At 43.3% G+C, this 15,364-nt stretch overlaps 1 protein-coding gene across 1 annotated transcript in view; it reads right to left on the reverse strand.

Moving 5' to 3' along the window:
• The window catches only part of LOC135061669 (solute carrier organic anion transporter family member 4C1-like), a 303,951-nt gene that overhangs the window by 85,915 nt on the left and 202,672 nt on the right, over positions 1 to 15,364 (reverse strand). Inside the window, exon 11 of the mRNA XM_063964073.1 lies at positions 4,176 to 4,240. Within this exon, the coding sequence (XP_063820143.1) occupies positions 4,176 to 4,240 (65 nt within the window). The remainder of the gene's footprint in view (positions 1 to 4,175; positions 4,241 to 15,364) is intronic.

A 15,364-nucleotide genomic window follows, 5' to 3' on the forward strand; every position in this document is an offset into this window, starting at 1 on the left:
AGGCAATGACAAGTAACTCCCGGCCAGCCGCAGGAGCTGCGCTGGCTGGGAGTTACTCTTCAAGTACAAAAGCATCTCAGCTGTGTGATGCTTTTGTACTTGTGCAGGGGGGCCGGCCTGACATGCGGGGTGGACTAGCCCTGTGCTGGGCGTCCCCCCGTATGTCTGTGTAAGTGAGCGTAGCTGTGTTAAATTTAGCACAACTATGATCAGGTCGGAGTGACCCCCTTTGCTCTCTACTTAACTTGCACTATCTTCCGGAATATCACTGGAATGATGGTGCAACTGAGGAGGAGGGACACGCTTCCTGGAGCAAGGTAAGATGCTGATGCTGGGGTGTGGGGAGTGATCCCACTGATTGCACCCACCCTCTATCTGCCACTGGCTGAGAGGCTCAAACAATGACTATTTTATTTATACATGTTTTTGTAAGGGATGTATCCATGTGACCAGAGGCGGATTGGCCATAGGGTTTACAGGGAAGATTCCCGGTGGGCCAACGCACCCGCGGGGCCTGTTTTGTTTTGATTACATGTGGTCCTATTTATAGACATAATGAATAAGATGCAAAATAATTTGCTTATATGAAAATGACTTTGCCCCTTAGCCTGTGATTGCAGATGATCTAGTGTATGCTCTGTCTGCCTGCTTGGCTGACATATAAGATTGAGTGAATAGTGATTAGGATATGGTTGGTGTAATAAGCAAGAAAATATATCTTTCTAAATAATTATATAGTTTCCTAAATTCTGAAGGTGTATCATATAATGTGCTCATAATATTTAATTTTATTTCCTTTTAACTTCCCCCTTGATGCTGGACATGCCCACTCTCTGGAAAGTCTTAGGGGGAGGGTGCTGCTGCCATGGCCCATGGCTAGACCCTACACCTCTGGTGCTGCCCATGTGGGGCCACTAGTACAAATTTTTCCAGGGCCGCTTTTTGTTCCCAATCCGCCCCTGCATGTGACCTCTTCAGTAACCTGGGTCCAGTACCACTCTCTATGGCCCTGTACTGTATACTATATGCAACTTTGTTTAACTGTTTATCTAAATGTGCATGTTATGCATGTCTGTTACATAGCAGCTACTGTAGTAAGTTTAGAAAATGCAATGTAATAAAAAATAATGGGGGGTATCCAATTACCCACAGTCAAATTATTTTGCTAGGGGCTATCCAATTGGCCCCAATGCCAGTGTCCCTATCCCCCGATGCCAGCACTTATCGAGTATTATGCTTTACGTTCCTCAGGCATGAAAAGCATAATCCACAAACAGCAGCACCCGCCGTGGCCGCGATAACACATGGGATCGGGAACTTATCCCGGATCCCACGTGTTATCATGCAATCGCGGGTCCGTTTTCAGCCAATGAAAGTGGCCTCTACTTGGATCCTATGATAATGGCCATCAGCCATACTGTACATCACAATATTAAGCCATTTTTATCGTTCAAAAATGGAGCGAGGTTAAAAGGATACCCCCAAATCTCTGTTTTATATGGTGGTCACTGATGCTCACTGTATTATATAATGATTACTGATGCTCTCTATTATATAGCAGTCGCTGAGGGTTCCCTATAGGATATGCCACTCTCTGTATTTTATGGCAATCACTGTGATGTTCTCTATATTATATGCCGCTCTCTGTATTGTATGGTGCTAATGCAATTTTTTGTGTGCTGTATGGTAGCACTGTGATGCTGTGTGTGTGTATATGTGGGAAATTGCTGGTGCTATCCCTTGCCCAAGGCTGTAGGATTATTATTATTATTTTTATTATTTATAAGGCGCCACAAGTGGTTTGCAGCACCGTACATACAGCACACATTAGAACAATACAGGTACACAAAAATAAACATTACAAAAAACTAAAACAGAGCACAGGAAACAATTAGCAACATAATTATCAGTACACAATATACTGTAGCTGAGATGTTAGGAGGCAAAGGAGTAATTGGTGAACTACTAGGGGCAGGCAGCTGATGAATGGTTACCAGCGAGAGGAGATGCGGGTATGGGTGTAGTAGGGTATGCCGGCGGCCGGGCTCCTGGTGGCCAGCATACCGGTGCCGGAATCCCAACCGCAGGCATACCAACAGCTGGGCAAGCGCAAATGAGCTACGCGTGCCACGCTATCTAGTCTCCCTCCGGGGGGGTCATGGACTCCCAAGAGGGAGAAAAAGTGTCGGTATGCCGGGTGTCGGGATTCTGGCGCCAGTATACTGTGCGCCAGGATCCCGACAGCCAGCAAACTGAAGACCACCCTCGGGTATAGGTGGTCGCTGAGTAGGAGAGAGCTGTAATTGAATTGCAAGAGAAGAGGGCTGTGAGAACAGGAAAGAAGAGGGCCCTGCTCCAAGGTGCTTACATTCTATGGGGAGGGGAGAGACAGGTGGCATGAGGCACGAGCAAGTGGAAGGTCGCCTGATGGCAGGAAGGAACCGAGGCAGAGATGGCCAAGGAATGAAGCAGGGGGTTGGAAGAGTGTCCTCGATACTAGGAGCCTGTTTGAAGCTTTGGAAGGTCTGGGAGAGTGTATTAGAGTGAGGGAGATGAGATTAGAGATGCAGGAAACAGTGGAGTTAGAAAGGACCTTGTACGTGAGGGTGAGAAGTTTACAGAGGATTCTGTAGGGGAATGGGAGCCAGTGCAGGCATTGTCAAAGGGGAGTGCAGATGTGGAGCGGCGGGAGAGAAAGATAAATCTAGCTATGGAGTCAAGAACAGATCAGAGGGGGGCACAATGAGAGTGTGGGAGGCCAGTGAAGAGAATGTTGCAATATTCGAGCTGTGAGATGACCATTGAGTGGATAATAAGTTTAGTCACATTCTGGGATAGGAATGGGCTGATTCGATGTGAGGTGATGTTGCATAGCTGGAACGGACAGGATTAAGCCAGAAATTGGACATGGCGGCCAGCAGTTAGGAATCGGGGAGTTGATGGTGTTAACAGTGATAGAGATATTGTAGAGATATTGTGGGGTGAAGACTCTGGATGGGGGAAAGATGATGAGTTCGGACTTGTCCATGATGAACTTCAGGGAGTACTCAGACATCCAAGAGGAGATGGTGTAGAGGCAGCTGGATACCCGAGATGGGACACGGTGGGGGGGGGGGGGGGGGGGAGGTCAGAAGAGATGTATAGTTGCATATCATCAGCATAGAGGTGAATTGCAGGCCAAAGGAGCTTATGAGTGCACCCAGTGAAGAGGTGTACAGGGAAAAGGGAAGGGGTCCAAGGACAGAACCCTGTGGAACACCTGGGGGGTGAGGTGGAGCTGGAGGCAGACACCAAGATGGAGCAGTTGGCAAGGTAAGAGCTGAACCAGACAAGGACACTGCTAGAGAGGCCAATATCTGGACGGTGCACAGGAGGAGAGGATGACCCACAGTGTTGATGGCAGCAGAGAAGTCCAGGAGGATGAGCAGAGGGAAATGACCCCTGGATTTGTCTGAAAGCTGGTCATTGGTGATTTTGACTAGGGTAGTTTCAGTGGAGTAGAGTAGATTGAAAGCCAGATTGATGTCTACTTACAGCTATGTGTGTATATGTGTGTAATGTCTAGTTACAGCTGTGTGTGTATTGGCACAGAAATACTAGTTGACAAGAAATGCATAAGTATTTATTTATTGTTTATTGGAGGCTGATTATGCAGATGTATAACAATAGGCATCTGTATTTTCCCCATAAACTGTTATTCCACTACCTTTTGTACATGTGTTCTCCACACTTCATGCCCTTAACACCTAACAAGCTAAGGAGGGGGGCACCAAGCTCAGACTTTGCCTTAAGTGAAAGAAAGCCTAGCTTCACTTCAGGTTTTATAGGTTATATTACTAAAAATGTTTTTAAAATGGTGCAGAAATTGCAAAAGTATTGTTGGATTCTAATGATCCATAATAATCAAACTATATGCAACCTCTTACTGTAGGGTCATTTAATGTATAGCTAAATAAGAAAAGGGTTTTCACCATGCAGTGAAAAAAAGCTTTTTTCAACCCCATGCAAGTCATTATAAGTTCAATAGTTTTATATGAGACTATTTTATCTACATATATAGTGATACATGTTTTAGACTACTGAATATAATATATTTACAATTGATTGCCATGGGGTTACAATAATAATTATTTGCTGGGGTGAAAATTATATAAATTTACATTAATTGTATTTACCTAATAATCGGATAAGTGTCCATTGGACACCTAGAGCAAATGACCGCTGTTTGTCGGGTACACACCTGAAAGAATAAAAGTTGTCTGTTAGTTCTCAAAAGATTGTACAAATTATAATGAAGAGCATTTTCTCAAAATCAAACGTTATCCTTGAGTATGGATTCTTTATGTTGACAATGGATTCTTTATGTTGTGTATTGATTCTTTTTGTTGTGTATGGATTCTTTATGGTAATTATAAAAGAGCCATGTTCTTTTAAGTCATGTATGATAGGTCTGATAATGAGGTCCTTTGTTTGACCATAGAAACAACAGAGAAGTCAATTCTTCGTATTGGGGTGATATACAGACCACCAGGTCTGAAAGAGGAACTGGACAAGAACCTATTGCATGACATCTCTAAAATGGCATTAAAAGGAGAGGTAATAATCATGGGAGACTTTAATCTTGATGTTAACTGGGAGGTGTCTGTTGCTAGGGACATTTTGAATTCCTTGCAGGGAGCATCCCTCCACTAATTGGTGAGGGAGCCCACTTGGAAAGATGCAATATTAGACTTCATACTTACAAATGGAGACAGAATATCTGAAGTAAAAGTGGGTGATAACCTGGGATCCAGTGATCATTAAGCATTATGGTTCAGCACAAAGACAGAGACTGACTCATCTCATACAAAAACAAAGGTGTTAGATTTTAGGAAGGCTGAATTTGTAGGGTTGGGAAAATGTGCAAATGATTCTTTGGGAGAGTGAAGGAACTTGGAAGGAGTGCAGAAGAGGTGGGACACATTAAAAAGTGCAATATTAAAGGCAACAGACCTTTGTATCAAAAGTGTTAAGAAAAAACACAAGGAAAAGGAAGCCAGTGTGGTTTGTGAAAGCAGTAGCAAGTATTGTGAAAGCAAAAAAAGATGGCTTTTATGAAATATAAGCAGACACAAAATCATGAAGACAAAGAGATATATCTTGTCAGACAAAAGGAGACTTAAAAGGTAATCAAATGTGCAAAGGCACAAGCTGTGGATAAAATGGCCCATTCAGTGGATAAAGGAGGCAAAACATTTTTTTAGGTATATACGTGAAAAGAGAAAAACAAAAGGTGGAATAATAAGACTAAAGACAGAGAGTGGGAGTCTTGTTGAGGGAGACAATGTAATAGCGAATCATCTCAATAATTATTTTTGCTCAGTATTTACTGCTGAAAGAGAGGGATTGGGGCCACAGTAAAGTTGCAGAGATACTCAGAAAAATTAAACAAGTACATTTACAGGGGAGAAGGTCCTAACAGAACTCTCAAAGCTGAAAGTGGATAAATAAATGGGACCAGATTGGATACATCTAAGGATACTAAAAGAGCTTAAGTGGGTGCTGGTAGCACCATTAACAGAATTATTCAACCAGTCACTAGCTACAGGAGTAATTCCAGAGGACTGGAAAAGAGCACATGTAGTCCCACTGCACAAAAGTGGAAACAAGGAATAGGCAAAATAAAGAGTTGTAAATTATCTCAAATCCAGCAATTTACAGGATCACAAACAACATGGATTCACTGGGGGAAAATCATGTCAAACAAACCTTATTGAATTTTTTGACTGTGTGACTAAAGTAATAGATAAAGGTGGAGCCATAGATATAGGTTATCTATATTTCAGTAAGGCGTTTGACACTGTCCCACATCGCAGACTACTAAATAAACTTGAAAGCTTGTGATTGGATACGAAGATGGATGACTGGATAAGATCTTGGTTGCAGGATAGAAAACAGAGAGTTGTAGTAAATGGAGTGCATTCACAGGAGGGGAATGTTACCAGTGTAGTACCCCAGGGATCTGTTCTTGGACCAGTGATTTTTAATATCTTTATTGGTGACAGTGCAAATGGCATTAAAGGGAAAGTATGCCTTTTTGCAGATGACACAAAGGTATGCAACAGAGTAGACACACCAGGAGGAGTAAAACAAATTATTGAGTATTTAGGTAGACTAAAGGAGTGGTCAAGAGCATGGCAATTACAGTTTAATGCCAAAAAATGCAAAATCATGCACTTGGGTTTCAAAAATTCAAAACCTAAATATAGTATTATGGCACTATACTGTAAACTATTGAGGAGGAAAGAGATCTAGGAGTCATTATCTCAGATGACTTAAAGGCAGGTAAGCAATGTAACAAAACAACGAGGAAGGCTAGTCAGATGCTTGATTGCATAGGGAGAGGAATCATCAGCAGAAATAAAGAAATAATAATGCCACTGTATAGGTTATTGGTACGGCCTCATCTAGAATAGTGTGTTCAGTTCTGGAGGCCATATCTTCAGAAGGATATTAATACATTAGAGACTGTACAAAGAAAGGCAACTAAAATGGTGCATAGCCTAAATCACAGAACATACCCAGAAAGACTTAAAAATCTCAATATGTATAGTTTGGAGCAGAGAAAGGAAAGGGGGGGCATGATAGAAACTTCCAAATATATCAATGATTTTATCAAAGTCCAGGAGGGAAACATTCTTCAAATGAAGAGAAGTATTAGAATACGAGGACATGCACTGACACTGGAGGGAGGTAGGTTCAGAAGAAATTTGAGGAAAAATTACTTCACAGAAAGAGTAGTGGACAAGTGGAATAGCCTCCCATTGGAGGTGGTAGAGGCTAAGACAGTAGAGCTATTTAAATATGCATGAGATAGATATAAAAATATCGTCACAAAGAAATAAGGATCTAATAAGGTTTGAGGTAAAAATATGGTAAAAAAAAAGGGGCAGACTAGATGGGCCAAGTGGTTCTTATCTGCCGTCACATTCTATGACCGAGATGACGTTTTTTCATCAAAGTGTCATCTCGGTAATTTACTAAGCAATAATCACGGCAGTGATGAGGGCATTCGTAATTTTTTGCAAGTCCAAGAAAAAAATTACGAATGAATACACCATCGGTCAAAACGCGGCTGTTTAAGTATGAATCTCGGTCATTTACTAAGAAGTGCAAAGCAAAAAAAAACCAAACACTGCCGTGAAAAATTACAACTCGTAAAAAAGTGCTAAAAAAAAACAGACCTTTTTTTTTTATTCGTGATTGGATAGGCATGCACGGATCCATGAGATCCGTGCATGTATATCAGTGGGAAGGGGTGGGAAAGTGCTTATTTTTTCAAAAAAAATTGCGTGGGGTCCCCCCTCCTAAGCATAACCAGCCTTGGGCTCTTTGAGCCGATCCTGGTTGCAGAAATATGGTGAAAAAATTGACAGGGGTTCCCCCATATTTAAGCAACCAGCATCGGGCTCTGCGCCTGGTCCTGGTTCCAAAAATACGGGGGACAAAAAGAGTAGGGGTCCCCCGTATTTTTAAAACCAGCACCGGGCTCCACTAGCTGGACAGATAATGCCACAGCCGGGGGTCACTTTTAAATAGTGCCCTGCGGCCGTGGCATCAAAAATCCAACTAGTCACCCCTGGCCGGGGTACCCTGGGGGAGTGGGGACCCCTTCAATCAAGGGGTCCCCCCCCCCAGCCACCCAAGGGCCAGGGGTGAAGCCCGAGGCTGCCCCCCCCCATCCAATGGGCTGCGGATGGGGGGGCTGATAGCCTTTGATGTAAATGAAAAGATATTGTTTTTAGTAGCAGTACTACAAGTCCCAGCAAGCCTCCCCCGCATGCTGGTACTTGGAGAACCACAAGTACCAGCATGCGGCGGAAAAACGGGCCCGCTGGTACCTGTAGTACTACTACTAAAAAAATACCCAAAAAAACACAAGACACACACACCGTGAAAGTATAATTTTATTACATACATACACACATACATACATACTTACCTTATGTTCCCACGCAGGTCGGTCCTCTTCTCCAGTAGAATCCAAGGGGTACCTGTTGAAGAAATTATACTCACGAGATCCAGGGGTCCAGGGTCCTCGGGGATTCCAGGTGTAATCCACGTACTTGAAAAAAATAACAAAACGGACACCCGAGCCACGCACTAAAAGGGGACCCATGTTTGCACATGGATCCCCTTTTCCCGACTGGCAGAAACCCACTCTGACTGATGTCTAAGTGGGTTTCTTCAGCCAATCAGGGAGTGCCACGTTGTAGCACTCTCCTGATCGGCTGTGTGCTCCTGTACTGAGTGACAGGCGGCACACGGCAGTGTTACAATGTAGCGCCTATGCGCTACATTGTAACCAATGCTGGGAACTTTCTGCCCTGCGGTTGACCTAAAGTGACGTCACCGCTGAGCAGAAAGTTCCCAGCATTGGTTACAATGTAGCGCATAGGCGCTACATTGTAACACTGCCGTGTGCCGCCTGTCACTCAGTACAGGAGCACACAGCCGATCAGGAGAGTGCTACAACGTGGCACTCCCTGATTGGCTGAAGAAACCCACTTAGACATCAGTCAGAGTGGGTTTCTGGCAGTCGGGAAAAGGGGATCCATGTGCAAACATGGGTCCCCTTTTAGTGCGTGGCTCGGGTGTCCGTTTTGTTATTTTTTTCAAGTACGTGGATTACACCTGGATTCCCCGAGGACCCTGGACCCCTGGATCTCGTGAGTATAATTTCTTCAACAGGTACCCCTTGGATTCTACTGGAGAAGAGGACCAACCTGCGTGGGAACATAAGGTAAGTATGTATGTATGTGTGTATGTATGTAATAAAATTATACTTTCACGGTGTGTGTGTCTTGTGTTTTTTTGGGTATTTTTTTAGTAGTAGTACTACAGGTACCAGCGGGCCCGTTTTTCCGCCGCATGCTGGTACTTGTGGTTCTCCAAGTACCAGCATGCGGGGGAGGCTTGCTGGGACTTATAGTACTGCTACTAAAAACAATATCTTTTCATTTACATCAAAGGCTATCAGCCCCCCAATCCGCAGCCCATTGGATGGGGGGGACAGCCTCGGGCTTCACCCCTGGCCCTTGGGTGGCTGGGGGGGGGGACCCCTTGATTGAAGGGGTCCCCACTCCCCCAGGGTACCCCGGCCAGGGGTGACTAGTTGGATTTTTGATGCCACGGCCGCAGGGCACTATATAAAAGTGACCCCCGGCTGTGGCATTATCTGTCCAGCTAGTGGAGCCCGGTGCTGGTTTTAAAAATACGGGGGACCCCTACTCTTTTTGTCCCCCGTATTTTTGGAACCAGGACCAGGCGCAGAGCCCGATGCTGGTTGCTTAAATATGGGGGAACCCCTGTCAATTTTTTCACCATATTTTTGCAACCAGGATCGGCTCAAAGAGCCCGAGGCTGGTTATGCTTAGGAGGGGGGACCCCACGCAATTTTTTATTTAGATTTTACAGTGTTTAATAAAAAAAAAAAAAAAGAACCCCAGCACGGATCACACAGATCCGGCCGAGATTAATTGTAAAAAAGTCGGCAGTGTTTTGCTAATCACTGCCGTAAAAAAAAAAAAAAAAACACGAATGACATCGACATCGGAAGAAAAGAAAAACCCGAATACGACAGCTTAGTAAATTAGTCGTAATAAATTCAAAAAGTTGCAGTTTTACACTTTCGATGTCATTCGTGATTGAACTTTGACCTTTTTCCGAAAATTACGAATGTTAGTAAATTTACCCCTATGTTTCTATATGGCATTCTGATGCCATTCTCTAGTATTGCCAATACCTAAACCTGACCACGAAGTGGCTGATCCTGTTGCCCATAAACACAATTATAATTCAATTTGACAACATGACTGGTTGGCCAGATTGGACATGGACTGGCCTTTTTACCCCTAGTCCAAGCATTCATATCACTTCTTGCTCCACAGCAGTTAGTAAATTAAATAATAACACAACCTCACAAGCCCGGTTTAATAGAAGCTATAATTATTCATCTTCAGACCAAATTTTTCACCTGGATTGAGAGGATCATTATTTAGGATTAGTGTATTATTTAAAAAGTATTGTACATGCTATGAATAGGTAATTTCTGGAGTTTTGAGATGGCCAAAGCTGGGTTTAGCAGTAGGCGTTGTGCTATAGAGCAGCAAAGTCTGAGAGCAATCACTTGCAAAGATATACAAGCGTGAGGAATGCGAAAAAGAAGTAATGTACCATCACTGTCGTTGGTGATTGATAAATTAACTAGTGCTTTAACTTAGGAGAAAATTATTTATCTGAGAGTAGAAATAATTGTGTGGGCTGTGCTACTGTATTTTGTTCTGTGAGTGGTCTAGAAAAGCAATAGCGTAAAGGTAGGTGAGGATGGAATATGCAGCAAGGCTTTGGGTGCAAGGTTTCTGTGGCTGTAGGCTGTAGTAACAAACATCCTGGTAACTAGGTCACTGTGTTTAAATGTAAGTTTAGTTAGAAAAAAATGACTATGGTTAAATTGTGAAATGTTGTGTCCATGCTTAATAAAAGGCAGTGCTTCACATCTCCAGTTATTGTGATAGCGCATAGTTATCCATCTGTGTGTGTAACCATGACACTATGTCTATAACTCAAGTGAGAAGAACAGAGCAAAGTGCTAAATATGTAAACCAGTGGTTCATGACCTGGGGTACCAGTACATCCAGTAACACTGGCTGCGACATTCAGGTGTACTTCAAACATTTTCTGGAGGGACAGGGTGGGTCATCCAGATAATAATTAGGCAAATAGAGAATTATACCCTATGTACAAAACATTCTCTTTTAGTGTATTTGTTTTAACTCTCTTTTATAGCACATTAATTGTTTATATGTACACACATGGATCCCCTTTTCCCGAATACGAGGTCTCCTCGTGACTTCTGTCATTTGGAGACCCACCAGCCAATCAGGGAGCGCCACATTATAGCGCTCTCCTGATTGGCTGTGCGCTCCTCAGCTGCCAATCAAGTGGAGCCCATAGACCAGTGGTTCTTAACCTGAGTTCGATCGAACCCCAGGGGTTCAGTGAGTCAGTCTCAGGGGTTCAGCGGAGGTGTGTGTCCATTCCATTCGCCATGGTTGCCAGGTGCATTAATATACTCTTGGCATTCACACAATACTTTTATGGCATTTTCAATGTTTCACCATAAGAAGTTGAAGGCTATTGACGAATGGCAAAAAATGCCATACATGGCACGACCTGGCAGCCCTGCCGTTCACCCCACTCGTATGATTCATGACGTCACGCTCAGCAAGGCCATCATTAGATGCTCGCTTGGCCTTGATATCTGTGCTGCAGGGAACTGGTGCACTCAGTAGTCGACTTGTGACTGTCAGGATTGTACGTCATTTGTGATTTCCTTTTTTAATATTCCAATCCCTTAGTACTATGTCAAGCAAAATAAGAAAGTGGTCGGATGAAAATGTACAATATGAATTCACGTGGAAGTCAGCATCCTCAATGCATGATTTGCAATTCCAAGTTGAGAAATTCTAGTCTAGCACCGGCAAAACTAAGGGAACACTTCCTAAAGCTGCATGGAGATGAGAAATACAAGAACACAACGCTTGCTGAATTCAAGGTGAAGAGAGCCAGATTTGATGAAAGGGCTACTCTGCCTGTTCTCGGATTTGTACCCATTGACAAACTGATCTTAACAGCATCATACGAAGTTGTGTACCTGATCGTGAAGCAGGGAAAACCACACACCATTGGTGAAATACTCGTAAAACCAGCTGCATTGAAGATGGCAAATATCATGCTGGGAAAAGCTGCTGAAAATAAGTTGTCCCAAATTCCTTTTTCAAATGACACCATCAGCAGCAGAATAGATGACATGAGCAATGACATCTTGGCTCAAGTAGTTGTAGATCTAATTTCAAGGCCAGCAAACTCGACGAGACCACCGATGTTTCCAATCTAAGCCAGCTTGTTGAATTTGTGTGCTATGTAAAAGACAACATGATAAAGGAAGATTTTTTATTTTGTAAGACTCTTACAACAACAACTACGGCAGCCAACGTGAAGAAACTTGTGGATGACAACGATCTTTCGTGGGATAGGGTTTCTGCAATTTGTTCGGACGGAGCTCCGGCCATGCTGGGACGAAACTCTGGTTTTGGTGCGCTGGTGAAAGTCGCTGCACCACACATTATTGTTACGCACTGTGTTCTGCACAGGCATGCGTTGGCAACAAAAACCTTGCCCCCAAAACTGGCAGAAGTATTAAAAATTGTAGTGGAATGTGTGAACTATGTGTGATATAGTGATCTGAAGCACTGCCTCTTCAAAGAGCTGTGTAATGAAATGGGCTCTGAAATCGAGGTACTTCTGTACCATTCTAACATTCGGTGGTTATCCCGGGGAAAAGTGCTGAATCATGTTTTCGCCATGTGTGTGTAATTAGCCCTGTTTTTGCAAGAGCACCAACACTGTCATGCAGATTGCTTTAGAAAATTCTTGGTTCATTCTCATTTTGGCTACACGGCTGATATCTTCGATGCTCTCAATCATCTCAATCAACAGATGCAGGGGGGTAGAGTCAACATATTGAAGCAGAAGAAATCCTGAAGGCTTTTCAAATAAATCTGCCATTATCGAAATGACGAACAGAGAATGATAACTTCACAAACTTTCCCCTGCTGGACGACTGTAAGTAAGATCGAAGATGAGTTTGGAATCGAAGACATTTTTGTACCCAGGGAACTGAAGCAAGCAATTGCCATGAAATTAGATGAGCTCGCAAAGTCTCTCAACGGATACTTCCACACCAGAGGATCAATTACAGAATGGGTGAGACAGCTGTTCATGTTTAGTGTTGCGACAGCAGATGTCAATGATGAGTACCTCGACGAAATCATTGAACTTCACCAGAGCCAGGTTCAACAGCAACTCTTCAGAACAACAATGCTCTCAATGTTTTGGTGTCACCAAATCGTACCATACCCTCTTATTGCTAAGAAAGACCTTGAGATACTCATACCGTTTGTTACAACGTATCTTTGCAAGCACTCCTTTTTGAGGATGGTAGACATAAAAATTAAGAAAAGGAACAGACTTTGTTGTGAAATTGATTTGCAGTAAATATTCATTGAGTATGTTTTTGTGTGACATTCATGTTTTGTTGGTTTTGTTCTTTGAACACAGTGATTTTATCTGCAACTGATGCATGGTTAATAAAATCTATTTCTCTATGTTTTAAATTTGAAAAAAAAATAACATTTTATTTTTCCAACTCTGAAGTGTTCAGTGAATGTATGTATGAAACTTACGGGGTTCAGTACCTCCAACAAGGTTAAGAACCACTGCCATAGACTATAATGGGGAGAAAAATACCCATTTGTAGTAGAGATGAGCGGGTTCGGTTCTCAGAGAACCGAACCCTCCCAAACTTTGCCTTCCAAGTCCGGATCCGAGCCAGGCTCGGATTTCCCATCTTGACTCGGAAACCAGAACGCGGCAAAACGTCATCATCCCGCTGTCGGATTCTCGTGGGATTTGGATCCCATATAAGGAGCCGCGCGTCGCGGCCATTTTCACTCCAGTTTTGGAGTGTGTAGTGAGAGGACGTGTCTCCGTCCTCAGTGTCTGTGCGGGGGCAGGAAAGTGGCATGGCGAGTCTACTTACTGCTGTCTTGTGCTGCTCAGTCCAGTCCAGTGTAGTCAGTGTCTTATGCTGCATCAGTCCAGCCAGTCACAGTGTTATTATTTATTATTTTATTATTTATTAGCAGTTTCTTATATAGCGCAGCATATTCCGTTGCGCTTTACAATTAGAACAACAATTATAGAACAAAACTGGGCAAAGACAGACAGACAGACAGAGGTAGGAAGGCCCTGCTCGCAAGCTTACAATCTATAGGGAAATAGGCATTGATACACAAGGATAGATGCTACCTGTCACATAATGGTTCCCCAGGTTGCTAGGTTCTTAATGGGTTGTATATGATATGATCACCCAGCAATATTGGAAGACCAAATGTGAGTTTATGTGGACTGTACAGAGGGGATGTAACTTGATAGGGAAGCTGTGAAGGTTATGTGTGTGGGTCTGAAATTTGGTAGGCTTGTCTGAAGAGATGAGTTTTCAGAGAACGTTTAAAGGTTTGGAGACTAGAGGAGAGTCTTATTGTGCGTGGGAGTGCATTCCACAGAGTGGGTGAAGCCCGGATAAAGTCCTGTAATTTTGAGTGGGAACAGGTAATACATGTGGATGAGAGATGCAGATCTTGTGCAGAGCGGAGAGGTCTGGTAGGGAGATATTTTGAGATGAGTGAGGAGATGTATGATGGTGCAGTTTGGTTAATAGCCTTGTATGTAAGTAAAAGTATTTTAGATTTGACACGGTAGAATACCGGTAACCAATGGAGGGACTGACAGAGCGGATCAGCAGATGAAGAACGTCTGGCGAGGAAGACTAGCCTCGCAGCTGCATTTAAAATGGATTGAAGTGGTGATAGCCTATGTTTGGGAAGACCAGTAAGGAGACTATTTCAATAATCAATGCGGGAGATGATGAGTGCATGGATTAGAGTTTTTGCAGTGTCTTGTGTAAGATAAGGGCGTATTTTGGATATGTTTTTAAGGTGCATGTAACATGATTTAGAGACAGATTGAATGTGTGGAACAAAGGACAGTTCAGAGTCAAAGGTGACACCTAGGCAACGAGCTTGTGGGGTGGGGTGGATAGTTGCATTGTCAACAGTTATAGAGATATCAGGTTGGTAACTACTCTTAGCTGGTGGGAAAATAATTAATTCGGTTTTGGAAATGTTGAGTTTGAGGTGGCGAGATGACATCCAAGATGAAATGGCAGACAGGCATCCAGTGACACGAGCCAATACTGGTGGTGACCAATCTGGGGAGGATAGGTAGATTTGAGTATCATCAGCATACAAATGATACTGAAATCCAAAGGAGCTGATTAGTTTACCAAGAGAGGAGGTATAGATTGAGAAAAGCAGAGGACCTAAGACTGAGCCTTGCGGTACTCCAACTGATAGAGGTAGAGAAGAGGAGGTAGAATCAGAGAAGTGAACACTGAAAGAGCGATTAGATAGGTAGGATGAGAACCAAGAAAGGGCTGTGTCCTGAAGACCTAGGGATTGTAGTGTTTGTATGAGAAGAGAGTGGTCAACAGTGTCAAAAGCAGCAGAGAAATCTAGAAGAATAAGTAGTGTGTAATGGCCTTTTGATCTAGCAGTGACTAGATCATTCACTACTTTGGTCAGTGCCGTCTCTGTGGAGTGTTGGGCACGAAAGCCTGATTGAAGTGGATCCAATAAGTTGTGCGAGTTAAGAAAGTGTGTAAGGCGAGTGTAGGCAAGCCTCTCAAGTAGCTTGGAGGGAC

Source organism: Pseudophryne corroboree, chromosome 1 (genome assembly GCF_028390025.1).
Source record: "Pseudophryne corroboree isolate aPseCor3 chromosome 1, aPseCor3.hap2, whole genome shotgun sequence".
NCBI classification, from domain to species: domain Eukaryota; kingdom Metazoa; phylum Chordata; class Amphibia; order Anura; family Myobatrachidae; genus Pseudophryne; species Pseudophryne corroboree.